We start from the raw sequence: 27,080 nt of genomic DNA on the forward strand, positions 1-27,080 counted from the left end.
AAAAGAATGAGATCCAGGACCCACATGGCCCAGAAACACCAACAACAGATAGAATAAGAGAGGGCAGAGCTGTTCTGCTTGGTGTCACCTTGCACAGATCACTGCTGCTGGCCATGCAGCTGTGTCCCACACTGTCTGTCACGAATCTATCTCTCCCTCCTGAGCTGGACCTCATCTGCACCCACAGGGAAGTCTCTCTCTTTTCTTGAGTATTTGAGGTACCTTCTCCTTTCTACTTTACTTTAGGCAAATGCCCCGAACTGTGTACTCTAAGTGCTTAATTGTCCAACTATTACAGTTGGGTTAGATTTCATTTTCAGTTTTGTTACTTACACCCTTCTCCATGAAGACTCTCCTCACCCCACTTTTTACTTCCTTGCTTTAGCAAATGCACTGGGTCAGTGGCATCAAGCTATATGGAACACTGGCTAGACCTCTTTCCTGGCCCATAAATTATCACCAGAAACCTGCATCAGCCAGGATTCTTGACCGGAAATATTTTTTTTAACAAAAATTTTTTAAACTTTATTTTAACTATTATTATTATTTTTTGGCTGAGTCGGGCCTTAGTTGTGGCACACGGGATCTCTCGTTGCAGCACGCAGGCTTCTCTCTAGTTGTGGCATGCAGGTTTTCTCTCTCTAGTTGTGGCACGTGGGCTCCAGGGTGCGAGGGCTCTGTAGTTTGCGGAGCGTGATCTCAGTAGTTGTGGCGCGCGGGCTTAGTTGTCCTGCGGCATGTGGGATCTTAGTTCCCCGACCAGGGATCGAACCCACGTCCCCTGCGTTGGAAGGCGGATTCTTTACCCCTGGACCATCAGAGAAGTCCATGGAAATATTTTTTTAAGAATGTATTTGTAGGCTACTAGAAGGGTCACAGGATCGGTCGTCAGGAGACTGAAAGATCAGGCTCGGGTAAAGGCGAGACCCAAGGCTGGAGGCACATTCAGACTCCTGAACAGGAGCAGTCTGACCAAGCTGCGACCAGCACCTGCTGCCCTAAAGATGAATCCTCACCATACCTTTATCTTTGCCTCATTCATTACATTTGGAGCATCTGATGGGCCCAGCCTCAGTCACATGCCCTACCAGGGCCACAAAGGGACAGGCAAGTGAGAGTCTGGTCATTTGGACTCCTATAATATTAAATGGGGCTCACTCCCTTCAAGCCCTCACACAGGGGGGATAACCCCCAAATGGTCAGGGAGGACAGAAGTTTGATGGACAAGACTGAGGTCCACTATAGAGCCTACATTTTCCTTAATTCAGTGTGGATGACTTCTCCCTAGATGCATGGCCTCATCTTGATCCCCAATGAATCTCTCCTCTTTTCTTCAATGTCATGGGTATTCTACAACTATCTCACTCACACCCTTCTTACCACTTTACTACTAGAAGAAGTTAACGTCATCTAACGTTTCCCTCACTTCATTTGTATGCTCCCATGGCATGTTATTTCCTACCCTGTGGTGCAGTTCATTACGCTCACGGCCCATCTTGCCAGCGGGCCATAAACTCCTGAGTCTCATGCATCCTGGCCCCTCCCTGCCACACCTGAGTCTGGCACACAGGGTTCAGCAAGTGCCCGCTGAAGTCATAAAGCTTCACGGCTTCACTGTGACTCGTGCCCTGGATGTCTTATAAAATTGTCAGATAAACTGGTCCCAGTATCAGTCCCTGATCCATCCTGAGATACAATCATTCATCTGTAACCTTTGTTTCTGTCTGTTGACTTTTTTTCTTTTAATGGACTCTGTGATGAAATTTTATCAAAAGCTTTTTTTGGAAAATCTGACCCAGTAGTTCTCCACTCTGGCTATACACGAGTCACCCCAGAAGTTCTGCTTTAATTAGTATATGGGACACAGACATGGTTGATTTCTCAAAAGGCCTCCAGTGATTCTAATGTGCAGTGAGGGTGAAAGCCACTGGGCATGGTACACTGTCTTCATTGCATCCTCCCCTCAGAGAATTCTCCAGCACAGGCAGGCATGGTATTTCCTTGCAGAAATTTTACTGCTTCTTAACCAAAAGGTTACATACATTTGAGTTAAAAAAAAAAATTCTTGGGACTTCCCTGGTGGTACAGTGGTTAAGAATCCGCTTGACAATGCAGGGGACACAGGTTGGATCCCTGGCCCGGGAAGATCCCACATGCTGTGGAGCAACTAAGCCTGTGCACCACAACTACTGAGCCTGCGCTCTAGAGCCCGTGAGCCACAACTACTGAGCCCGTGTGCCACAACTACTGAAGCCCGCGCACCTAGGGACTGTGCTCCACAACAAGAGAAGCCACTGCAGTAAGAAGCCTGCACACTGCAACAAAGAGTAGTCCCTGCTCACCACAACTAGAGAAAGCCCGCACGTAGCAACAAAGACCCAACACTGCCAAAAATAAATAAACAATTAAAAAAAAAAACTTTTTCAGGGACTTTCCTGGTGGTCCACAGTGGTTAAGACTTGGTCTTGCAATGCAGGGGACACCAGTTCAACCCCCAGTCAGGGAACTAAGATCCCACATGCCGCAGGGCAACTTAAGCCTGCACGCCACAACCAGAGAGCCCACGTGCTGCAACTGCAGAGCCCACACACTCTGGAGCCTGCATGCCACAACCAGAGACTCCGTGTGCTGCAACTAATAAGCCCATGTGCTCTGGAGCCTGCGTGCCACAACTAAGACCCGACACAGACAAAATAATAATAAAAATAAATAAATATATATATAAAAATAATTCTTTTTCATTTATAGCCTGCCCATTTGCAGTGGACATGAGTGGGAAGAAGACTGCCCAGGCTGGCATCCTTCAGTGATGGAACTGACCAGGGGAAGTCTCTGGCAACACGAGATTGTGATATGGTGACCTCCATCCTGGCCAGCCTCCCCACAAATGCTCCCCAGGATCCCTGCAGAGCCCTGGGGCTGAGGGCCAAAGGGACAACTGTCCAGGTGTCAATTGTGGACTTATGTCCAGTTTGTCAATTGTGTTTCGAATGGCCTGCTCACTTGCCACTCTTTTATATAAAACTGTTATTCAGTCAATTTTCTGAAAAATAAATGAAATGTTGGTCCTCGTGGTTGGATATATTAGAACAACTCCATTCTCTCTCTCTCTCCCACCTGAGTCCTGCCCCTTCCTTTCTCTCATCCATCCACCCATGTAGGGAGCATTTCCTGAGGACCGTGTAGATAACTGGCATAGGGCAAGGTTTTACAGGTGCAACAGTAAACTCCACAGCTTTGCTCCCAGCCGCGCAGAATGTAATCCTTTTCTCTATTTATATGGGGCTGTAAACTTGCTATCTGTGCCAGTGGAGGTGGAAGTAAGAATCTATTTGAGCAGATGTGTGTCAACAGTTCTTTAGGAAAAAGTAAAATGTGCCTTTCTGTCATCCACCGGCGTGAGTCATCACAAAAAGCTGTCTTTCTCAAACATTATCTGGGGTGTGAACTACCCTAATTTCTCTTTTCGTAACTACTGATGAAAATCGTTGATTCGGCTCTCTGCTCTTGGTATTTGATCCCAGCTCCCATTGGAGCTCCAGTCATTGAGAGAGCCCACCAACCTACTGGCTGATCTCTTCTCTTGAAGGACTGAATATAAAGTCATTTCCAAGGTACTCGCTCTGCCTTACTTAATTCCTGTGGCCCCTTGACATTACTGAGGAGTATATCCTGACGCCTGTACGATCCCGAATGTATGACTATGGCGATGTCTCAGCAGTTCCCTCTTTCTGGAGACATGAGTTTTCTAATACTGTCCTCATTCCATGAGTTGACCAACTTCGCAACTTTCAGGCAAGTTTTCTCTCTCACTTGATAGACACTTTCCAGAAGGAAACAAAGTTGGCTTCACTTCCTGAGAGGCAGAGCCGTGTCCACGATGGAGAGCAGAGTACAGGCAGGTGGGGCTGGGTGGCAGATGCTGGGCTGGGCTCACCCCGCCAGCCACGAGCCCTGCCTCACCCCGACTTCCCAGGCGCAGCTTGTGAACGCGGGAAGCCGTGGCTGTCTAAACCAAGAGTGGTGAGAGTTTTCCCCGTAGGATACCCCGTGTTTCACAAACATGCTTTGAGGATACTGTTCCTACTTAGTCTGTTCTTTTTTCGCTAGTTAGCAAGCCCCAGGGCTCCTAAAATACTTGGTCTTTTTGATGTGTAATAAACATTTTTTCTTGGGCTGCATACAAGTTTATTCTGAAAAAATTATTCAATCTATTTAATTTTACCCCTACTAATACCTGCTCTTTATACAACTCCTTTTTCTATAACCCAATATCATTGGGATTGACACTTTTGGGGCTTTTCCTATTCAGCTAAACATGTGGATTCATAGGAAAAAATCTCCCCACCCCAAAATGTGTCCTATCTGTAAGGGTATCCCCACAAGGAGTGTGTAGGGAGTCAAAATGTAATAAGCACCTACCATGCACCAGGTATTGTGCTTTACACGGATTACCTCAGAGCCACCTTGATGTACTCGGGGTTTTTTAGAAAGTGTAACATTAGTGAGACTGACACCCAACATCCAGGAAAAAGTTCCTCTGGGGTAGGGATATAAAGTGAAAAGAAACTTCTGAGAGAAACCATGGGCTGGGAAGCCAAATAATTAGAAATAGATCAGAGAAGCTGCAGGAAACCCAGAAAGAAACAGATGAACGGACCCGCTGCAGGTCAGTGGAAAGGAATCCAGGGCAGCCAGCGGCCACTGAAGACAAGTGTTCTGGCAGAAAAAGCTCGCGAGAAAGAGAGGGACGTGCTCAGAGGAGCTTCACAAGGAGGAACGCCAAGGGGTGGATGCTGGAGGTCTGTGTCCAGCCCTCGGGGCACACAGACCAGACGGAAGAGGCCTTGCTTCCGTGGGCCCAGGAGAGCTCAGAGATGGGCCAGCTCAGAACCCAGGCCACAGCTAAGATGTGAAGGAGAGATGAGTAGTTTATTAAAACCACATCGGGGTGGCAGGTTGTGTCAAGGGACCACGTAAGGAGGCCACACCTGTACCTGCCAGCCTCTCGTGCTGTACCCTCCCATCCTCCAGGTGCCATGAGTACAATTGTCGGTGGCCCAACTTACTGCCCAAGTATAGTCCCGGCTACTGCAGCCTGGTCAGTCCCAAGGAGGGATGCTGAAGGGCAAGAAGGGAGAAAAGCCGGGTTTCATGGCTTTGGGGGGAAAATCCCACATGGTCCCCTTTGTAGGGGACCACAGGGGGCAGTGCACCAGGGCGCTGCTGCTGTGGAGCTGCCCTGGTTGGTTCCGTCTCTGTTCCCTCACTTGCTGCGCTGGCCCCTGCTTGCTACTGACAATCAAGAACTCCATCTTTTCTTTCTTTCATAGGTTTTACAACAGCCTGTTCCGGGAAACAGTCTCTTGTCCTCTCCAAAAACCAACTGTCCACCTCTCACCTGGTATGCGCGTAGTGACATTCCCACGTGCATTTGCCAGGCATGGTTTGGCAGGTGTCCCCTGCCACAGAAGGGCTTGCCTGCCTAGTTGTTTTAGTGCCTGGGACAGGTGGCATTTCAGACAAACTCCATCCCCTCCCTGACCCCATTCAAGAGTCTATTATTAGTGGTGGACTCTCCACTCCACGAAGTCTCCCCCGCGCTGTCCGTGGAGACGCTCTTACATGCTTGCTGTTGTGGCCTTCCTCGGACCCAGGCTGCCCAGGCTCCCACACACCTGTTCTTAGCTTCCCTGCAAAGCCGGGGAAGGAGCAGAGAGAGGAGACCCCGCCCGGGGATCACTGGCCTCCCTCCATCCAGATCAGAGTCTCTGGTGGTTGAAGGGACCTCCGTGGGGGAATCCAAGAGGAAGAACCGGCTTGTGAAGGGGCAGAGCTAGCTGGCCACTGGCATGGTGCAGACAGCAGCCGGCAGCTCCCTCAGGCCAAGGCCCAGCTGCTCCTGGAGGCCTTTAATCCCTCTGATGCGGCCAAGCTTTTCATTCCACAGTTAGAGAAGAGGCCCCTGGGAGATGAAACGCAAGACGGCAGCGAGCACGGAAGCCCTTGGGCCCTGGGAGGTGGGTGTCAGGGCTCTCACTACCCGAACCGCTCCCCCTTTTAAAACCTGCTTACACGGTAAGGCCAAGACCCCCCATCCCCCAAAAACAAATATCACCCTGACACCGGCGTCTACATGCCTGAAAAAGAAACCTGTGGTAATGTGAAAATCAAGCCCAAACGTAGCTGTAAAATGTAGTTCAGAGTTTCCGGCCCCAGGTTGCCCCAAGCAGTGCCCCTCCACGTATCTGCAAGGCTGCTTTGCAAAGCCTCACACCAGAGAAAAGGGTACTTTCTCCTACATATGAGCAGTGATAGATACTCAGGAGTTAACTGAGTAAGAAAACCTCCCTGGCCTGGCGCATCTCTCTGATACATGACAGCAATCTCAGGGCCCACTTTTCCCCCAGGGAACTGATGGGAAGATAGGAGTTTTGGGGGATTTCCAGAAGAATGTGTGGAAGTCTTATTCTCCTGGGTTCTAGAGATGCCAAGTGAGTGTCCTTGACAGTCACATGACCTCCAGCCTGTTCCAGGGCTGCTGTGGAACATCAGGAATTTGCTAATCTTCTGCGGGCAGAGGGTGCAGGGCTCAGGAAACAAAGATACTGTAGCCAAATCCACCCGGGGCCACCTCCCTGGGGAGCCCGAGGGGACAAGGGGCCTCCAGCCCTGCCTCTCACCGCCCTTCACCTTGGCGCTGGGCTTCCACCATCTGCCTCCACCTTGCCACCCTCTTTTCCATCCATCAGCCTCCTCCTTCCTACCCGTTTCTTGCAAGTAGCACTTCCTGCTTGTGGTGGAAGGGGAGGCTATTGGCAAAAATGAACGGCTGTTGGAGCTCGGGATTTCGGGGGACCAGATTGTTTCTGCCCTGATTTTCGACATGAAGGGATGCTTGTGTCCCCATTACTTAGCACCTGCATGCATGTGCCTTTTCAGGTGTTGTTACCCGGGTCTAGGGATCCATATGAAGGACCTGCATCTTCCCCATGGTTTTGGCCCCTGTACTTCAGTCCTGAGCCCGAGACTACATGGACCCCCAGGCAGGGCTGCAAGGGGGAGGCAGCCACTGCTGCTCAGAGCCGATCAATGACCCCGCAGCCTGAGCCTGTCGGACAGTGCAGGACTCACCCACCTTTTCTGCTATCAGGAAGTCATAGCGAAGGGCCCCTCGGGTGCAGATGGCGCCCAGCAGGAGGACAAAGACGATGTACAGAAACCACCTGCAAGAAACCCAAGAGCGGAGCAGAGATGCCACCTGCCCTTGCCCAGCCCCATCCCACCCCACCCCACCCCACTCAGCCTAGGGGTTCCCAAGGAGACCTGTCCCAGAGGACAGAGAAAGGCCCATCATGAAGCCTCCCCAGCTTGTCTGGGGGGCACTTCCAGTACTTTTTCTCCTCTAGCATATTTCATACACACACACACACACACACACACACACACACACACACACACATATATCTATATAAACGTATCATTGTTTTGCCTCTTTCTTACATTACAGAGATTGTTGGGGGTGAGCAGCGGCCCACCAGGCCTCTAGGTGGCCAGGATGCAGGCCAGGGCTGACTGGTAGCCCTGCACCCCATTATCCTGCAGCAGAACAAGCTGATCATCTTTCAGGCCTCGGAGGCCTGCTGTTCCTTGGCCCCCAGGTGACAGAGAGCCAAGCCGAATGTGAAAGGCCAGCAGGGACCTGGCTCTGCCCTCAGATGCCCTGTGACCTCGATCAAGTCACATGACCCCTGCGGCCTCATCCCCATCTGGACAGCGGGAGGATGGGCTAAAGGCTCCTCCCGGGACCTCCCAGCTGTGACCAAAAACGAGACAGGGCTCTTTCTTTCCCTTCCTGCCTGACACCCAACCTTCTCTCTGTCAGCCTCATTTTCTTCCCGACGAGATCACCTTATTTAGCACAAAACAGAGACAGGTGCTGTGTACCTGGCTAGAAGCAACAGTGCCATCATGACAAGCTAAAAGCAAACACAGCATCGGTGAAACAGACACAGTAATATTTTTTAAAACATCACAGTTAAAATAATACAGGCACTTTAACCCTCTTGGGCCCTTGTCATGTCTGGGATCTCATTACCTTTCACGCCTACCCAGTGAAGGCAGAGGAGCTTCTTCCCGTGTACAGAGAGAAAACAGAAGATTCTAGAAGGTCAGAAACAGACCCAAGGCACCCAGCCTGCTTGCGTGGGTGGCAGAGTGCGAACTAAAATAGGGACGCCTGACAGCCTTGGGGCAGTGCCAGGGAGGCGAGCTGGGGGAAGAGGAGAGTCAGCCTCTGAGCTCCTACTACGTGCTGTTACACACAGCATCTCCTCCACAATCTATGGGGCACCCATGTTCTCATTACCTCCATTTTACAGAGAAGAAAAAGGAAGCTCAGAAAGTTAAGTAAATTGCCTGAAGTCACACAGCCAACCAGCGGCTGGGCTGGGACATAAATCGTAGTCTGTCTGACGGCAAAATTCTTCCTCTTTATATTCCCTGCAATGACCCTGGAAACTCAACGGTTACAAAATGCCCAAGTTCAAAATGGGGGTGGGGGAGGGGGAGGGACAGGAGTCTGAGGAAAAAGGAAAGAAAGGATTTCATCTTGGTTAACAACCCTCCTCCTTGCTGCATTCCCAGGCAGCGGGTAGGAAAGGGCAATCGTCTGAACCCACCAGACGTGAATTTTCCAGCTGGCTGAGTGTTAAAAGGAGGATTGGAATATAGAATAGATAGGTCACAGTCGGGGCACTCTTAGAACTAAAGGAGCAATCCCCTCTTTTGCCTGGGGTTCTCTCTCCCTCTCTCCAGCTGATTGCCACCAGGGGAACTTACGAGATGCCAACAGCTGCTAGGGAGCCCAGGGGGATGCTGGCAGCAGGCTCCCTGAGGTCGCCCCCCATGTTGAAGCCGGCCATGACTCCTGAAAGACACCCAGATGGGAGAGAAGGGTGAGCTGCATACTCCACGAATCATCTTCCCCTCCTCGGGGCCCTCTCCTGGAAGGGATCCCAGGGCAAAGCCCTCCCATATGCAGCTCTGCAAACTGTACTTCTCAATCTCCCCTGGCAACTGGGGAGGCATCCTCGAGGCATGAAAGGGACCTTTGTGGGTTGGGTGAGTTCGGGAGGAAAGCCCTATTGGCTTCAAAAGCATCTTATGGCCCAGTGCAAAGTAATGAGGGCCAGGGAGACGTCTGGCAGGCCACACAAAGGTCCCAAGGCCACATGCTGAGCTCTGAGCTCTGCTTTCCAGATGGACAACATCCAGGAGAGGCTCCGCCTTAGCAAAGTGCCCACCACTGCCTGCTCAGCAGAGTTCCTTCCCTCTGCTGCCCACAGACTACACTGGCGTTCAGGAGTCCCAGGGGCAGGTCTCAACCAATATTCAGAGCCAGCTACCATGTTCAAAGCTCCTGAGCTGCCAAAGGGCTCTAAACAAACTCCAAAGAACCATCCTGATGCTACCAACACTGAGTGGCAAGCTCCTTTTCATCATGGACTCTATTCCCCATGAACACGCATGAAAAGCAGTTAGTCAGTCACAATAAGGAGGAACAGCACAGTGCGGGACGGTGAGGACATCACTTCAGTCCAAACACACACACAGAACACCAACAAGACAATGTGCTCTGAACATCACATGTGGGTCCAGCCCATATGTGCTCTACCAGCCCACAGGAGTGGGTGCATCTTGAACGTGGACTTGAAGGAAGATTTGCAAGGGCTTAGGGAGAGGAATGGGTCTAACCCCGTCATTACAGATTTATGAACCCTTTGAACCTGACAGAGCCTGTGTTAAGCACTCTTCATGCATTTTTTATCTCGTTTAATCCTCACAACAACCACATCAGAAAAGTAGAATTATTTCCCCAATTTTATAGAAAAGGAAACTAGTGCTCAAAGATGTTAATTAAAACAGCCTACACACATTTAGTAAGTGGCAAAGCTAAGATTCAACCCTGGTCTGTGTGATTCCAAAAATTGTACTCTTAATGCCCTTGCTATAATGCTTGAGGGAACTCAAGTGCAGTGGAGTGAAGTGAAAGTTTGGGCCCAGAAAGTTAAAGCGGAGCTATTTCAAAGAGTACTGTGAATGTTGGACCAAGGCGGGGACCTGCATAAACTTTGACCCAGCAATTCCACTACTAGGGTTGTATCCTAAGTAAACAGTCAAGGATATGAGTAAAGATTTATCCAAAAATGTCTACAAATGCTTGTTTATAATAGTGAAAATTATAAACAACCTAATGTCTAAAAATAGAGGATTGGCTAAATATGTGATGGTACATCTTTCAATAAATACCAGGTCACCATTATTGTCGGGGATACGCTGTGACATGAAAAGAGATTTCAAAGCTATCGTTTCAATTTCAGAGGCATATTCTAAAGCAGGACATATGGTATGATGCTATTGTTATAAAAGAAAAAAAACAGATAAATAGATGTGTAGAAAAATGAAAAAGGAACTAGAACATGTTTCAAAATCTTAACAATGTTATTGCTGGGTGATGGAAAAACAGATCATTTTCTGTTTTATTGTCTATCTCTACTTTCTTAATTTTCTATAGTGATCATTTTGAAATAAGGGAAAAGTAATTCTTAAAGGTCTTTTTGTTTAAAATAGCATGTTAGGCACATTTTCTTTCTTCTCATTCCCCTCCCTCCCAAGATCCTATTAAAAGGGTAGTTAAGGGGGAAAATGGATACATGCCTATAAGCAAAGAGGATTAGGAGGGGGAGCCTTAAGTAGATGAAAAGTTTCTACAAATGTCTGGAACATAGAAAATAGAGAAAATGATACAGAATAAAAGGGAAGGAAAAGGAAGCCTTGGAACGTTTCTCTAGAAGATCTAAATAAACTGCCCAAGGAAAACCAGGGCCGCTAGTGTGGATGTTCACACCCCAAATGAAGCCCTCCTCAAGAGCCAGCCACACCCACAAATGTGCTGCAGTCAGCTCTCCCACGAAGGAGGAACCCCATCAGGGAGACAGACCCACATACACTATAGCAGGGGATCCACACCAGCAACCAAAGATCGACAAGTGTGTAACAAAACCCAGCAACAAATACACAAATACATGCATGATAAAAACAGAACAACCTGGGCTGGAAGAAACATATAAATCAGGACACAGAAGAGAATTTTGAAGAAAACACTAATAAGTGGCCCCAGACACATCCAAGAAGAATATTCTACCTATAAAGTGAGATGCTATGAAAAACAAAAAAATAATCTAAGAACAAGAAAAAAGTTTTGGAAATTAAAAACATGATCACTAAAACAAAAAATGCAGTGGAAGGTCTAGAAGATAAAGTTAAGTTAATACCCCAGAATTTAGAACAGAGAAATAAAGGGGTAGAAATTTTGAGCAAAGAATAGGAGAAATAGAGGAGAAATCTTGGAGTTACAACATCCAACTAACAAGAGGTCCAGAAAGAGAGAACAGAGAAAATAAAAGAAAATAACCAGGTAGCAACAGAAATAAATGTCTTCAAACTGAGGCAGACAAAAGTCTCTATGTTGAAATATCCCATAAAGTAAACAACAACAAAAAAGTCCACACCTAAATGCATCATTGTGCAATTTCAGGAGAAATCCTATTTCCAAAGATTAAAAACTGAACACTTACAAAGGAACAAAAATTAGACTGGCGTCAAACTTCTCATCAGCAGCCATGAATTCTACAAAACAATGGAGCACTGATATTTAAATTCTGAGGAAAAGCTATTTTGAAACTAGAGTTTCAGCCAGATTACCAGTTAAGTGAAAGTAAAGTTAAGCTAACAAGGGCTCAGCCAGATTACCAGTTAAGTGAAAGTAAAGTTAAGCTGCCTTCCCTGGTGGCGCAGTGGTTGAGAGTCCGCCTGCCAATGCAGGAGACACGGGTTCGTGCCCCAGTCTGGGAAGATCCCACGTGCCGCGGAGCGGCTAGGCCTGTGAGCCATGGCCGCTGAGCCTGCATGTCCGGAGCCTGTGCTCCGCAACCAGAGAGGCCACAGCAGTGAGAGGTCCACGTACCGCAAAAGAAAAAAGTAAAGTTAAGCTAACAAGGGCTTAGAAAATTTACCTCCCACATATGGTTTCTTTCTTTTTTAAATTAATTAATTAATTTTTGGCTTCGTTGGGTCTTCGTTGCTGTGCACGGGCTTTTTCTAGTTGCAGCAAGCGTGGCCTACTCTTCGCTGTGGTGCGTGAGCTTCTCGTTGCGGTGGCTTCTCTTGTTGCGGAGCATGGGCTCTAGAGCACAGGCTCAGTAGTTGTGGCGCACGGGCTTAGTTGCTCCGTGGCACATGGGATCTTCGCGGACCAGGGATCGAACCCGTGTCCCCTGCATTGGCAGGTGGATTCTTAACCACTGCGCCACCAGGGAAGTCCCCACATATGGTTTCTGAGGAAGATACTAAAGCAAGTACTCCAGCAAAATGAGGATATAAACTGTGAAGGAGAAAAACACATGATTCAGAAAGCAGTGATAATAACTCAGGAATTTATAAGTCCCAGAATAACCGTTGTACAGCAGAGAAACCAGTAGGGATTGAGGCAGAAGAATGGAGGCCCCAGTAGGGATGCCTCTGGATGGGAGCTGGATTCAACACAATGGACAGAGTATGAATTATTTTAAGAATACGCTGACTGCATACTTTGGCAACAAGAAAAAAAAGCTCATTGAAACTCTAGGAAAAGTGAACAAGAAAGTCAACACTTAAACCTGAAGCAAACTAAAATATGACATGATTTTAAACAACTAATAAAATTTTTTTTAATTAACCCATTGGCCGTGATACTCGGAACATTCTCCCCTAAATGACACAAGGACCACATCAGAATAGCAGTAAAGGAAATGGAATTCTAGCCCACCACTTTGGTCTTCAGTGAACAGCTACATAGTCATAGTAGTATATACGTTTATTGCTTTTTAACTTCTAAGATTGACCTATAGACGTAGCACAGAGGACTTAACTATAGCTACAAAGTAGAATACAAATATTACCTACCTTGATGAAGTGAAAGTAAAGCTATAGCTAATGGCTATTTGGAAATGAAAAGAGGGAAGAGAACTAGAGGGAAGAGAAAAGGCACTTATATTTTTGTTGTAGTAGTGTGGGAAACAAAAGTCCCATGACCTTCTCTCAGGACTGGCTTGAATGTTAGAAGCTTCGATTCGTTTAATAAGAAAACCTGAAAGGTGAGTCAGCCATTAAATTTGTTAGGTCAATAAGGAAACAGCTAGCAAATATTTATATACCAGTTGCAATAAATTTTAAGTTAATGCTATAACTTATTCTGTATTTTGTCATCATAAAGGGGAGTTTCTAAGTGTTTGCTAAAACGAGCAAGAAATTTCCAAGAATACTGAAGCTTGTCTTTGAAGTTCCAAAGCCTTTTGACTTGCAATCTTAAGACAAAAAAAATTTTTAGTAGAGTGTGTGTTTGAGTGAAACTGTGTTCACTTCAAGTTGTAAACTACAGCTTTCATGAGATTTTGCCCATTCACCTGCTAATAATCTACTTATAGCTTCCCTAATATTGCTCTAAAACACAAATATAAAAGGATTATTCAGATTCCCTTAAAATTAGGGATTCCCTTAAGATTACTAAAGCATTCCTTGTAAAAATATTTTACACATAAAGTAACTATGACCCTAACACATTAATCCTAAAACACAACACAGAATATTAATTTCCCATACCAACAATAAGGTGTGAAGGGATGTAGCCTAGAATTGATAACAGAGATTTAAGAGTATTATTTAAAGTTGTAAAGGCAATCAAAACAGAACTAAATATTAAAATATAACTATCAAAAATTGGGAAGTGGATGGAGGAACATGTAAATGAGCTAAACCTTCTCTATTTCTTAGCGTGGAGTCAATAAATTACATCTGGACTTTGATTAATCAATCAGGTTACAGGTATAGGCATATGGCTTGGTAATGTAGTTAGCTCCCAAAGTATTAAAAATGGTTGCCCCCATGGAGGGGCTCTTTGGGTGGTGGCAGTAGGGGGATGAGAGACTACTGCTTTATGTTACAAGCACCTCTGCACTATTTTTTTTTTTTATCACGTGCAAGTCTTATTTGGATCAGAAGAGGAATGCCCAGGACCTGCCTTCCTCTGACCAGCGCTCCTGGGACCACGTCCTGTCACCGAGGCTCTGCTTGAGGGCTAGGGCCCCGCTGCTTGCTGCCAGACAATCTGGTACCAAGACCAACCCCGGCCGGATCTCCATGTTTACCTGATTCCCAGGCCCCACTAACTTCAATCATTAACACCATCCCTTTCTGGACCTCCCAGATTCTGACCGTTTTCCAAGGTTCTCACCTGTCCCCAGGTTTACTGGTGTTTCACCTGCCTGGCCACATTGCTTCCACCATCTGCAGTGACCTCATTCTGCCCCCAAGCCCCAGGCAATTTTATGCAATTTTATTCATTCAGCTTTTTGAGATTACATACTGCTATTTACTCTTTGCCATTTTAGTACCTCCTACAGTTTGTCGTGTCATTCTGTACTCCTTCCTTCACAGCATTTACAAAAGTTAAGAAATGAGGACCCATGAGAACTCCATTCCTATAGATGCTTCTGTCTAGGAAAGTGATTGATTAATCCTAATGGCTTAATCCTAATGGCTTCCTGCTTCCAAACAGGTTCTGTATGCATAACAAACAAACGCCCTTTTCTTCTCCCCACCACAATCCCTTCCACAGTCAATGACCTGGCCCTTGATTAGAGGTCCCACTAGCTGGCCTGCTGTGGGGTACATGGGGATCCTGGTCAGTGGGAGCAGAAACAGCTGACACTGACACAGGCCACCCTCAGAAATGGGTCAGACCCAGACAACCAGGAAGTGGGCTTCTGAGACAAAACAGAGAAGCCCGAAAATAAGTAGTCAGTACTATACACAAAAAACCCCAGAGACAAGGAAATGGCGGCACCTTGCACTCCAGACAGGAAGCCTCAGGGTGACTCCCGTGGGTGTTCCGGGCACACCTGTTAGATTGTTTTGCACACTGTGGCTCCCAGAATTTTGCCCTTGCACGACTACACGACTCTTGAGCCGATGATCCCTAGTTCTAGTGGACTATAAATGTCTCGTTTGCCAGTTAGATTTAGAAAAATTATTTTGATTTCATATTTTTTCACCCATGCTTGTCAACTATAATAGAGATTCCCTAGTTTGCTTCCTTTCTGCTTCTGGTGCAATTTAAAAATACTATTATTAATGTTAGAGCTAGATTTAGGGTGGGGGCGTGTAGTAGAACAGATACTATTTCCCAGAGATATTTACAAATACGGCACTAAAACAAAAAGGTTCCATGGTGGGGGGGGGGGGAACGTTGGGAAAACATTGATTAAACAAGATTAGAGAGATTCTTGCTGCTGGACTTACCATATAACATGCTGGTTTTCATTGTCCATCTCTAAAAAGAGAAATGTAGCACACAGTATTTCCCAAAACTTATTTGACATTGAACACTTTTTAAAAAAATGAAACACTTTATTCACTGTTAGTGTTCCATGGAGCACAGTTTGGAAAACACCAAGTGTCCATTTTGGAATTCCTATTTGATCTTTACACTCTTCTTGGCAGGCTTCCTAAAATTCTTTAAAGTGGCTATTTAGAATCAATGACTCTTAAAGCTGGAGGGTGTCCTAGAGATCACTGACTCAGGCCTTTTATTTTACAGATGAGGAAACCGAGTCCCAAAGAGGGGAGGCGATTTTGCACATGTTTTCAAGCTGGTTGCTTGCAGAACCAGCAGAACTCATCTTCAGGTTTCCTGATCTCAAGTCAGTGTTATTTCCTCCACATCATACAGTCTCTCCATTTCTTTCTAACATCGCTGCTTTTTTTGGATTTTTCTTTTTAAAACAGAGTAACTGCATGATTAATTTGGGGTGACCCCCCCCCCCCACAAGAGTGCTGAACTTAATTAAACTCAGCATCAGTTTACTCACAGGAACTTCTGTCACCAGTTCTGAATCACTAGTCTGTCCTGGTCCAGGGCATTTCCCCTCCTCGTTTGTCTCGAACAGCCAGTTCCAGGAAGCAGTTAATTGCTTTACCCCAAACAAGTCCTTGCCCTGTATCAGGATGATGATATGGGCTGCACCTTGTTACCATGTGACTTAGGAAACAGCTTCCTTCATATGGGTAAAGCCTTCTGACTTGCTCTTCCACCCTAGTCCTAAGGCCTTTTGGCACATCTTCACTGTCTCAGCTTTAACATGTGAGGGTGATGGTATTGGCCATCACTTTACCAGCTCGGGTTGAGGAAGCTAAACCTCCAGCGCCATCCAGACCTTCCTGAGCATTGCCATGGTGCTTATGGTTTGGGTAGGTGGCACCAGGTGAACTGGGGCTTGGTGCCCTGGCTCAGATGTCTGTGACAACAGACATGGATGGCCAGGAGAGGAACTGACCCCTTAGACATCTCTAAAATCAGCTCTTGATTAAAATAACCAGTATAAATGTCAATTAACCACTTACCAGCATCTGCGAAATAGCGGTCATCTTTTTCTCACCACCCCCTTCATCAACCATGGTGCACAGAGATCAAAGTCTTCACCTGTTGCCTATTATCACAATCCCACTCCCACTCTATTTTCTTTTTTGATCCCGAAAATGAGAATTCGTAAGGAAAAAAAAGTCTAATCGTTTTCTCTAGGCTTTTCTGGTTTCTGTTAGTTGGTCATTAAAGGACCACTTACTCTTTCTTAAGGAACTTCCAAGCTTCCTCCTGGGAGCTTCTTGATCCAAATCTGTGACCTTAGAAAACTTCAATTTTCTCTTTCCATTTAGAGCTTGTTTCTCGGCTGCCTATTTTTTTTTCTTTTTTAAGTTCATAAATTTCTTTTTCTTTTTCACTAAGGTAGAATATCCACGCACTAAAGTGACTTAACCTTGTCTGCCACCTTCTGTTGTTATTTGGAGGCAGCGTGGCTCTGAGCCTTGGTCTCCTCACCTGCAAATGGGGATAAGATTATTTACCTCGCAGTACTGTCGTAATGTTGGAAAGAACATTTATAAGGTGCCTAGCACGGTGCCTGTCACCTGGAAGGTGCTAAATAAATGTCCACTGGGGGCAGATGGGCTCTGTCCCTCACTCACAACTCCCTTGGGTTCCGAAGGACTCTGGCTGCCTCTCCTTACCTTCCACCTGATTTCCAGAACCCCACTCCTTCTCCATACCTGACTGGTTTGTTTATTTAGCTGTTCTGGTGGGAATCTTTCATTCCCTCTTTGCTCTATTCTTGGAGACCGCACTTGTCAGCACCCCACCCTCTCGATGCCTTAGAGATGCTGCTGAGACAGTGTCGAATAACGGGACTTTCAAACGCTGGGACTCCAGCAAGATTTGTTGGCTTCTGGGTCAGGGGCAGCGCCAGACAAACATGTGTCCTCGCTTCCAGCATCCTCTCCAAAGCACACGGGAAACAATGGGGTTCACCACTTCTGTCAGGTGACCTTGGGAAATCACCTCTCTGTGTCTTTGTTTCCTCATCTGTAAAATGGATTAATAATAGAACCTATGGAAGGATACAGGGTCTGTGGGGCCTAAAACTTTAAAAAAATACAAAATTATGAATATGAAATTAGGAGTGGGGCTGTAGAAGGAGGTCACACAAGCGAGGGACCCTGAAGCCTGGGCTTCATTAGCTTCATGGTAAATCTGCATCTGATAGAAGCAGTGGAGCCATGGTGAGGTTTAAATAAAAGACTGTCAAGTGCTCAGCACAGTGCCTGATAGTGTAGGCTATTGTAATGATAATATTATAGATATTGTAATAATTCTGATAAAATTATACATTAATTCTATAAATGAAACTACAAAAATAAACACGTATAATAATTATAAAGCTTCTTTTTCTCCTGTTCCTGCTCACAAGTCCATCAGAATGCAGCAGGGTGAGCCCCATCTTCAGGGTGTCCTTACTTGGGGCTCTCTTCCTTAAAACAGGACCCGGTTGTGGCCGAGCAGGTCCCTGTTCTCTCACCCACAGACACATAACTTAGGAGGAGACCTGGGGATACCCCGGGAGGGGGGATGTAGGCTGGAGGCAGGCCCAGCACTGATGCCCAGAGCTAAGGGTCCCGGAGAGAGCCTGCCAACCCAGGGGGCCAGCACAGCAGACTCCAGAGCTTCTCGGGGTGTGTGTGTGGTGGTGGGGCGGGGGGTGTAGAATCAGGCCGAGGGAGGTCAAAGGACGTCACAGAAACAGCAGGGCTCTTGACCACGGAGGTAACCTGGATGTTCTGGCAAAGGCTGCTGGTTTCCCTGCTACATTTTTATGCTGGGTGTGGTCAACCACAAGAGGCCCTTATCCCTTCCAGTAAGAGCCTGAGATTTGGGAACAGGGGTTACATGACTGCACACAATTCCCAGTGAATTTCCATTTCCTAGTTCCTCCATGTATTGTGGTCCTGGATCCCCAGAGTGGCTGCCTATGTGTGTATGTGAAAACCCTGTAGGGAGAGATGTTTGGTGGTGTAGCTCGGAGAAGGAGAGTGCTGTGAGAAACAAAGCACAGGCAGAGTCTACTCCAAGGCCCCAGACCCACCCTGCAGCCATCACCACAGGGTGTGGTGGAGTGCAGTGAGGAGGACGGACAGGAGACCTCGCTTCATACATCCAGAGGAGCCACCGAAACCTAGGCCTCAGCTGCTCTTCCCAGGATGTCTCCTGCCCTTGGGATAAAATCTCTAAAGTAACCTAAACAACATGCTGCTGGCCAGAGATGAGGATGCAGGGTGGGGGGACCGGAAAGTGTTTGTTCTTCCAAACTCCTCTCCCCTCTCTACAGCCTGGAGGTTCTCTTGTTCCAGAAAAGGATGGCGTTGGAGGGCGCCCCAGCCGTGACTCACCCAGAGCTGAGCCTTGGCAAATCCATCACCATGGAAACTGCCAATCATCCATGCTTTTCATAGCTTAATGGAACATCTGCCAGGGGAAAGCCAAGTGATACAAATTGCCGGTCCTGCCTACTGTGTTTACACTGGGGCCCCTGCAAAAGAGAGAGAGCCAGGAAAGGCAACCCTCCACAGAGCGATGGTGGCCCAACTCCGGTCACTAAAGCTGGGTGACCTTCCTCAATCCTTCATAAACTCCTCTGTGCTCCTCCTTTCCCAGTTGGTCAAACAAAGGATCAGATCAGTGATTCTCAACCTGGCTGGGCCAGGGGGGGATGGGAGGGACAGTAAAGCACATGCCCTAAGAGGGGTGGGGTTAAAGAGACCTGTGTAGACAGTTTGTTCAATATTATAATGTTATATTTGGAATATTACAAAACAATATCTTCGTAATTTAAACCACAGAAAATAAAGAAGCTTGGCTAATATTCTTAGGTAGCAATCTTTCTCGAAGAAAGGACCAAGATACCCCTCTCTGATCCAGCGAGGCACGTCAGAATTTCCAGGGTAGTGAGGTTTTTAGTGATTATCAAAAATGAATATGGATTCAAAGACGAAAAGTAGCGAGTCACTGGACTAGTTGATCTCAAATGTTAGTCCAGCTCAAATTCTGGGCCCCTGGGTGGCATCTTCCAACCTCGAGCCACTGCTAATTCCTTAACGGAGGGAGAAGTACCAGAGGGGAGGCTAGCCACCCCTGCCCCTCTCTCACACCAGGCATCCCCTCTCTGACAAGATGCAGGGGCTGGAGAGGCAAAGGAGGGAAGCCAAGGGAGCAGCACGGAGCGGGCCCGGCAGAGTCACATGCCTGAGGCAGCCTCCTGGAGGTCCTGCCTGCCTCGAAGGCCCACAGCCCTGCCTCAGGTGGAACTGCTAACCTGGCGCCTGCAAGCATGAGCTTTTGACTTGGCATCAGGACTCACTGCCAGGCCTAAGGAAACAAACACTCAGGTGGGAGGCAGGAGGGGGATGAAGATCGGGGGAGGGGGGTGGGGAGTGGGAGGGGCCAGAGGATATTTTCAGATGTTAACTTTTAAAATTCTTCCTCTTTTTTATTTTCCCCTTTCCTTTTCTGTCCATTCAAAAGGAACCTGACCTTTATTTTATTGCCTTGGAGGAAATATGCAGCAGGGGAGAAGTAGAATTTGCCGGCACACTGTTTTGGGTTCTGTTTCTCAAAGGCCTGAGCCCTTAGGAGATTTCCGAGGATTGAGGAAGCAGAAAAAAAGCTGCAGAAAGCCTGGGGAGAGCATGCGGGGACAAAACCAATTTGCTACACAGTTTGCAGGGCCCAGCACAAATAAAAATGTAGGGTACAGTGTTCAAAAATTATTAAGAATTTTAGCAACAGCAAAGCATTAAACCAAGTATGCGGCCCTTCCAAGCCTGGGGCCCACTGTGAATGCATAAATCCATGCCCACGAAGCTGGCCCTGGACAGCAGTGTCCCCCGCCCATATTAGAACAGAAGACTGCCCCTCGAGCTGGGGCAGGAAGAGAAAGGCCCACAGGATCTGGAACAACGGGGACCTGGGGCCTACTCCCTGGCAGCACTGGAGGGGATCCAGCAAGACCACAGAAAGGAGGGTCTGAGAAGTACACAGACTCTAAGCATAGGGTTCCCAGGCTCAGCAGATTTCCAGTCCCCAAAAGTGGCTCAGAAGCGGCAGAGAGCATAAACCTGAAGGGATCTGCAGAGAGGACAATAGGAGGGCCTGGCTCTGTGCACAGGTGATGAATAGCCAAAGCCGCCTAACATGCCTTGGTACTTGGTAAGACCCTGAGACCCTGAAACAGAATGACAGGGCAAGGCGGAGGCATGATGAATGACTGACATCAGTTTTCTCACCCTGGCAGAATGAAGGCTTAGAGTCAGAGACTGACTCTCTTTCCATTTCATTAAGGTGAAAGAAATGCACTATTTCTGGCACACCTGGATTTGTAGAACAGGATTCTACCTGCCACTACCAAGGCCTAGCTCCAGCCTCAAACCTGTGACCAAGCCTCAAGAGGGGACAGGTCAGAGCCACCGCAATTAACCAGGTAAGGGATGAAGCTTGGACCAGTGTGGTCAGGTGGTAGAGATGGAGAGAAGCAAGAGGTAAAGGCAGATAAGTTTAGGAGGTAAGACTGACAGAACTTGGAGGGTACTGGTAAGGAAGAAGAAGGAGTCAGGAGTAACCCCTATTAGCAGCTTGAGCAATTGGGGAGATGCAGGTGCCATTCCTGAGCTCAGGAGTAGAGAAGAACCAATTGGGGGGTAGGTGGGATGGGTTGGGTTCTGAACATGCTGGGTCTGAGATACCAAGAGAAGATGTCACATAGGCACTTGAATATATGACAAGAAGCTTAGAGAAGTCTGGGCTGGGGGTGTAAATCTGGGAGTCGTCAGCTTTGTGTGTGGTCCCTGAACAATGGACACGGATGCGATCCCAAGGGAAACAGTAGAGAAAGAAGAGAGGGGGCCTAGGCACGGGCTGAAGAAAACCAACCTTTAATGGGCAGGCAGAAGAGGATGCCCCTAGAAAGCAGGTCAGAGAGGCGGGAGAGAGACGAGGAGAATAAGGCACGAGAAAAGAAGGAGAAAGTGGGACGCAGCCGAGAGGTCGAACACACTGAGGGATTGCAAATGCCCATTGAACTGAGTGACGCAGAAGCCACTGATGACTTTGGAAAGAATCATTTCACTGGAGAGACAGGCCTGGAGTTGCAAAAGGAGAGAGTGGACGAGCAGGAGACAGGCAAACGGAGTCGGGAGGGCAAAGACTGGTGGGTGGCTGTGCTGAGGACAGAAAGGGGGCCGCTGCTAGAGGGAGCAGTGGGGTTCAGGAAAGTTGTTAAAGGTGATTGAAGTCATTAATATTTTTTTTTCATTTTAACAGTTTTACTGAGGTATAACTAATATACAATAAGCTGCATGTTTAAAGTGTAACAATCTGAAAAGTTTGACATGAACTCATCTGTGAGATCATCACCATGGTCAGAAACACACTTTTTTCATCGCCCGAAATCTGCTTGCCCTCCCTCCTGCTCCCCTCACCTCCATTCCCAGACATTCACTGACCTGCTTTCTGTTACTATAGTTTGCATTTTCTAGAATTTTATATAAATGGATTTTTATATACTTTTAACCTTTTAAAAAAGGTACTTGGGCTTCCCTGGTGGCGCAGTGGTTGAGAATCTGCCTTCCCCCTAATGCAGGGGACACGGGTTCGAGCCCCGGTCTGGGAGGATCCCACATGCCGCGGAGCGACTGGGCCCGTGAGCCACAACTACTGAGCCTGCGCGTCTGGAGCCTGTGCTCCGCAACAAGAGAGGCTGTGATAGTGAGAGGCCCGCGCACCGCGATGAAGAGTGGCCCCCGCTTGCCACAACTAGAGAAAGCCCTCGCACAGAAACGAAGACCCAACACAGCCAAAAATAAATAAATAAACAAATGTGGGGTTTAAAAAAAAAAAAAAAGGTACTCGTTTTTGTCTGACTTCACACAGTATAATTATTTTGAGATTCATCTATGTTGTCACAGGTTATCAATAGTTCATTTTTTCTAATTGCTGAGTAGTTTTATACTGCAGGGTGATACCATAATTTGTCTCTCCATTCACCTGTTGATGAATATTTGAGTTGTTTCCAGTTTGGGACTATTACAAATTAAGTTGCTTTGAACTTTCATGTACAAGTCTTCATATGGATACACGTTTTTGTTTCTCGGTAGTAGATAACTAGAAGTGGAATGGTCTATGTTTGGTTTTTAAGAAACTGTCAAACCATCTTCCAAAATGGTTGTGCCATTTTACATTCCCATCAGCAGTGTATGCGAGTTCCAGTTTCTCTGAATCCTTGCCCACATTCGGTATGGACAGCTTTAAAAATTTTCAACAATCTAGTAGCTTTTCCTCCTTTCTCCATGGAGGAAGGCAGAGGGAGGAGGAAAAGGAGACAAAATCAGCCACACTCCAGGGCATCGACACTGCCTTGATCGAGAATGAAATGTTTTGCTCAGTCTGTGTCCTGGGAACAAACCCAGTCCCTCACAAACGGTTATTTCTTATGGAGCATTTGGTAAACATGTTAGCTTACTGCCTTCTAGGCTGGGGCCCTGAGCAGGTGACAAGAGTTCTACAGGCACCTCCACTGTGGAAGACTCCTGCAGCCACTGTAGAGCAGAAAGCAGGAAAGGGAGGGGAAGGAGACTCAGTCATTGCCCATGGGGATCCTGGTTTCACCCACACCCAGTGTGATAAGAGGACAATAGCATTTCTCTGCCCCCCTGGGAGAAGGCACATGGGTTGGGTTAGGGGAAGGGGAGTTTCTAGACCAGGCTGCACTCTTTCCAAGGTGGAAAGAGCAGCTTGTCCTGTTGAGGAATCCATCCTGTTCAGCCCTAAGAGAAATACATCCCCTCTATTAACTTGGCCAAGAGGTATCAACATATGAGTATAAGGGGTAAAGAGGATTAAATCGTGTTGGGGGCTTTCAGGAATTATGAACAAGTAAACTCTCTGTTAAAATAACAGATTTTGGGCTTCCCTGGTGGCACAGTGGTTGAGAGTCCACCTGCCGATGCAGGGGACACGGGTTCGTGCCCCTGTCCGGGAAGATCCCACATGCCGCGGAGCAGCTGGGCCCGTGAGCCATGGCCGCTGAGCCTGCGCATCCGGAGCCTGTGCTCCGCAACGGGAGAGGCCACAACAGTGAGAGGCCCGCGTACCGCAAAAAAAAAAAAATTAAAAAAATAAAATAAAGTAACAGATTTTTAGTTAAAGCTAAAGTCATCGATAAAGTCAGATATATATATATCCTAAGAGCACATGCAGGTCAATTATGATACTGAGTTTTGGGAACCAAGCATTTACTTACACCCCTAATGTGAGAGTGAAAAAGAATGCCAACGCCAATACCTGTAGCTGCTGGGAAGAACACCCCAAAGACAGTGAAAAAGGACTCGCCGGGGCTGTAGTCTGGTAGAGTGTTGTTCTGCAGCAGTTCTGGTGAATATCCAATAAAACCATGTTCTGAAATAAAACAAAGGAAAGCCAAATGAGCCAAGTGACAAGATATATAGCGCAGGCTTCCCTAGATTACAGTCCTCGCTTATGTAACTTTAAATAGCAAAAGGTAGGTGTGACTGGGGGTGGGGAGCAGGGAGGGAAAACAGAAGATGGCAGAACCATCTTCCTTCCCACTTCTGGGGCTTGATTTTTATGTATCTGTATCTACGGATATAGGCAAATAAAATGAGATGAAGAAGAACAGTAGTTACCTCTAGGAAGGGTAGCATTTGTATTGTTTTGCTTATAGTACAGCTGAAATCTTTCAATGAGTATGTATTGACGTGTTTGCTTCTGATTTAAAACATTTAAGTTACCTCCCTACTCAAAAACCTTCCCACGGATCCTCATTAGCTACAGAATAAGGACCAAGCTCCTTAAGCTGGGTGTGAAAGCCCTCCACAGCCTGGCAACAGCCCACCATTTCCTATTCGTCCTTTGCCTTTTCCTCTCCCCAACAGTGACGCAGATGACTCTGCCCAAGAACGCCACTAATACCCAGCCCTGTGTCCCCTGCTTCCAGACCCTTCCCCCATATCTCTGAGCATCAATATGGTACTCACTCTTCAAGCCCAAATCAAGCTCTGCTTCCTTTGGGCTTTACATGAGCTCCCTGATCAGAATCCTTCTCCTAAGTGCCCTCCATGACTAGCCACATTAGGTCTTTCCCCAACCAGTCTGCTTGGGGCTAGAGATCCGGTCTTAAAACACCTCTGTCCCCCAGGGTCACCACTGTGCCTGCCACACAGCACGCAGGGTGCCAATATGGGTCACACCAAAAGAATCTTACTCTTGGATCTTTCGATGCCGTGCGTTCAGTCTGACTGGTTCACAGACTACTTTAGAGCAGGAACATCTCAGATATGATTTTTTCAAAGCATGTTAAACACTTTTTACATTGCCTTAAATGAAAGTTTTCAAGAGGTTTCAGTCCTACAGACACTTTGCTTTTTTGTCAAAGGAGGTCACCTTGAAAAGCACCTGTGGATATGTTAGTGGGCTGTGGAATTTTAAAATACAAGTCAAGTGTCCTTGGGCTCAGGGACACCCAGCATATCCAGCCTCTGCCTTTGGAGGATGAGCTGGTTTGTTCCCGTGAACTCCAGTCCAAGAGAACCGGGTCCTGCTCCTTTTCCCTCCAACCCCGCAGCTACGTAGGATGAGTTCTCAGCCGTCAGTCATGCCGTAGCTGACCCCCAGGGCTGCGGTGACCATCTCCTGCCAGCCTGTCCTCCACCGCCCTCAGGGCTTAGCTTCACCCTGACCTTCCATCCACAAAAGAGCGCCGGCTCCCTGGTGAGTCCAATGATAATGCCAGCACTTCTCACAGCTTCCAAGATTCACATCTTCACAGGAAAAGTATTTTTCAAAAAAAAAAAAAAATAGTAAAATGAAAGCTCAGCGAAGTACAAGGGACCCTGGGGAGTCCAGTCAGGACTTAAAATCATTGTTGACTGCTCTCTTTCTCCTGAACTTTAAATCCCAAGGACTGTGCAACATTTCCGAATGGTTTGGCATCTTCACAGCCGGTCCTCCCCTCATTAACAAAACAGCAATAATAGCTAAGTTAACTTTAGTTTATCCGCTGGCTGACCCTGCTGACTAGACTTTCTGGGGAGAAAACCAGCCCAGCCTGCCTTGGAAGGGAGCTCGGCCAGGCTGGATGATGCAAAGGCCTGAGCACATTTGAGCGCAGGGCTGCGTGCCGGGCAGGCCAGCCGTGCGGGACACAAACACTTCATCAGGCTCCATTGATCTCCGCCGTCCCGAGGCTGCCCTGACACGGGCGGGTATTTGGTCACCAGGCCTGAAGGGCTTGGCCCTGGTCAGCCTGAAGGGTCAGAGGGATTGCAGGCGCCACAGATGAGTCACTGGAAAGCCTTCTCTCTCCCTCCATACCACCACCAAGATCCACAGAGTGAGGGAATGAGTCACTGGGCTCACTCGGGGATGGGGGTGGGGTCCATTCTCTGCAGGGCCACTGCAAGGGCAGCCCTCACACATTCGCAAGCACACGCTCACACTGACAACTGCTGCTGGCCCCAGCCCTCTCCCCACAAGTCCAGTTCTGAGCTGTTCTCAAGGAAATAACCTTAACTTTGGAAAGAATTTTATGGACAAAGATGTTTGTCAATGAGTTATTTATAATAGTGTAAATGGGGCAGGGGGGTGTCTAAATGTCTAACTCTGGAAGCCTGAGGTATTTTAAATGCTTAAAAAGACTTTTTAGGGACTTCCCTGGTGGCACAGTGGTTAAGAATCTGTCTCCCAAGGCAGGAGACGTGGGTTCGATCCCTGGTCAGGGAACTAGATCCCACATGCATGCCGCAGCTAAGAGTTCACATGCCGCAACTAAGGAGCCTGCCTGCTGCAACTAAGACCCAGCGCAACCAAGATAAATAAAATAAATTTAAAACATTTAAAGAAAGACTTTTTAGTGCCAAAGAAAACTGTCCATGTTATATATGATATATGTTCAGTAAGAAAACTGGATACCATTTATAGGATGAATACAAAAAAAAGTTTTAATGTATATATGTAGGAAAAGGAAGCATACCAAAATACTAATTGTGGCTGTTCGTATAATGCAATTTTGGACTTCTTTTTCTTTCTTTTTTTATGTTTACAAATTTTCCACCTGTCTTTAATGAGCATAATCAAATTATCAAAAATTAAAGTCTTTTAGAAAAGCAAACAAAACATCCCACAACTGAAAGCCTACTTTCTCCAGATAGCTTTTCTATAAACAAATTCATTTCTTTTTTTTTCTTTCCATTTATCCTCTCCCTGCTTTTCAAAATGATTTCAGTGGCTTATGAGAAAAACATAAAGGCAAGTAAAATTAGGGGCAAAAAAAGAAAGAAATTGAGCAAAAGAGAGAGAGGGAACACCTACAGCCCACAGCCTGAGGTCTCTGAATAGGTTCTGAGGTAAGATCCTGCAGCGATTTTCTTCAAACTGGAATTCAAGGCCTAGAGAGATTGTTTTACTTTCTGACCTTAAGGACTTTCTGACCTTTCTGACCAAGCCCACTCAAGCAGGGGAGGACCCTAGGGCCCACCCTTCACATGTGCCACATTCCAATGGATGAGAAGGAGCCCTAGGCTCA

The 27,080-nt window shown here is 47.1% G+C and overlaps 1 protein-coding gene across 1 annotated transcript in view; it reads right to left on the bottom strand.

The window, feature by feature from the left end:
• Positions 1-27,080, bottom strand: part of SLC12A8 (solute carrier family 12 member 8) — a 135,597-nt gene that overhangs the window by 34,375 nt on the left and 74,142 nt on the right. The window contains exons 5-7 of the mRNA XM_022567706.3: positions 23,822-23,935; positions 8,842-8,929; positions 7,139-7,226 (exon numbers count right to left, since the gene is read on the bottom strand). Coding sequence (XP_022423414.2) covers positions 7,139-7,226; positions 8,842-8,929; positions 23,822-23,935 — 290 coding nt within the window. The remainder of the gene's footprint in view (positions 1-7,138; positions 7,227-8,841; positions 8,930-23,821; positions 23,936-27,080) is intronic.

This window comes from Delphinapterus leucas, chromosome 4 (assembly GCF_059928025.1).
Source record: "Delphinapterus leucas isolate spDelLeu-1000000601 "Yukka" chromosome 4, BTC_Dleu_Yukka2, whole genome shotgun sequence".
Lineage (NCBI taxonomy): Eukaryota > Metazoa > Chordata > Mammalia > Artiodactyla > Monodontidae > Delphinapterus > Delphinapterus leucas.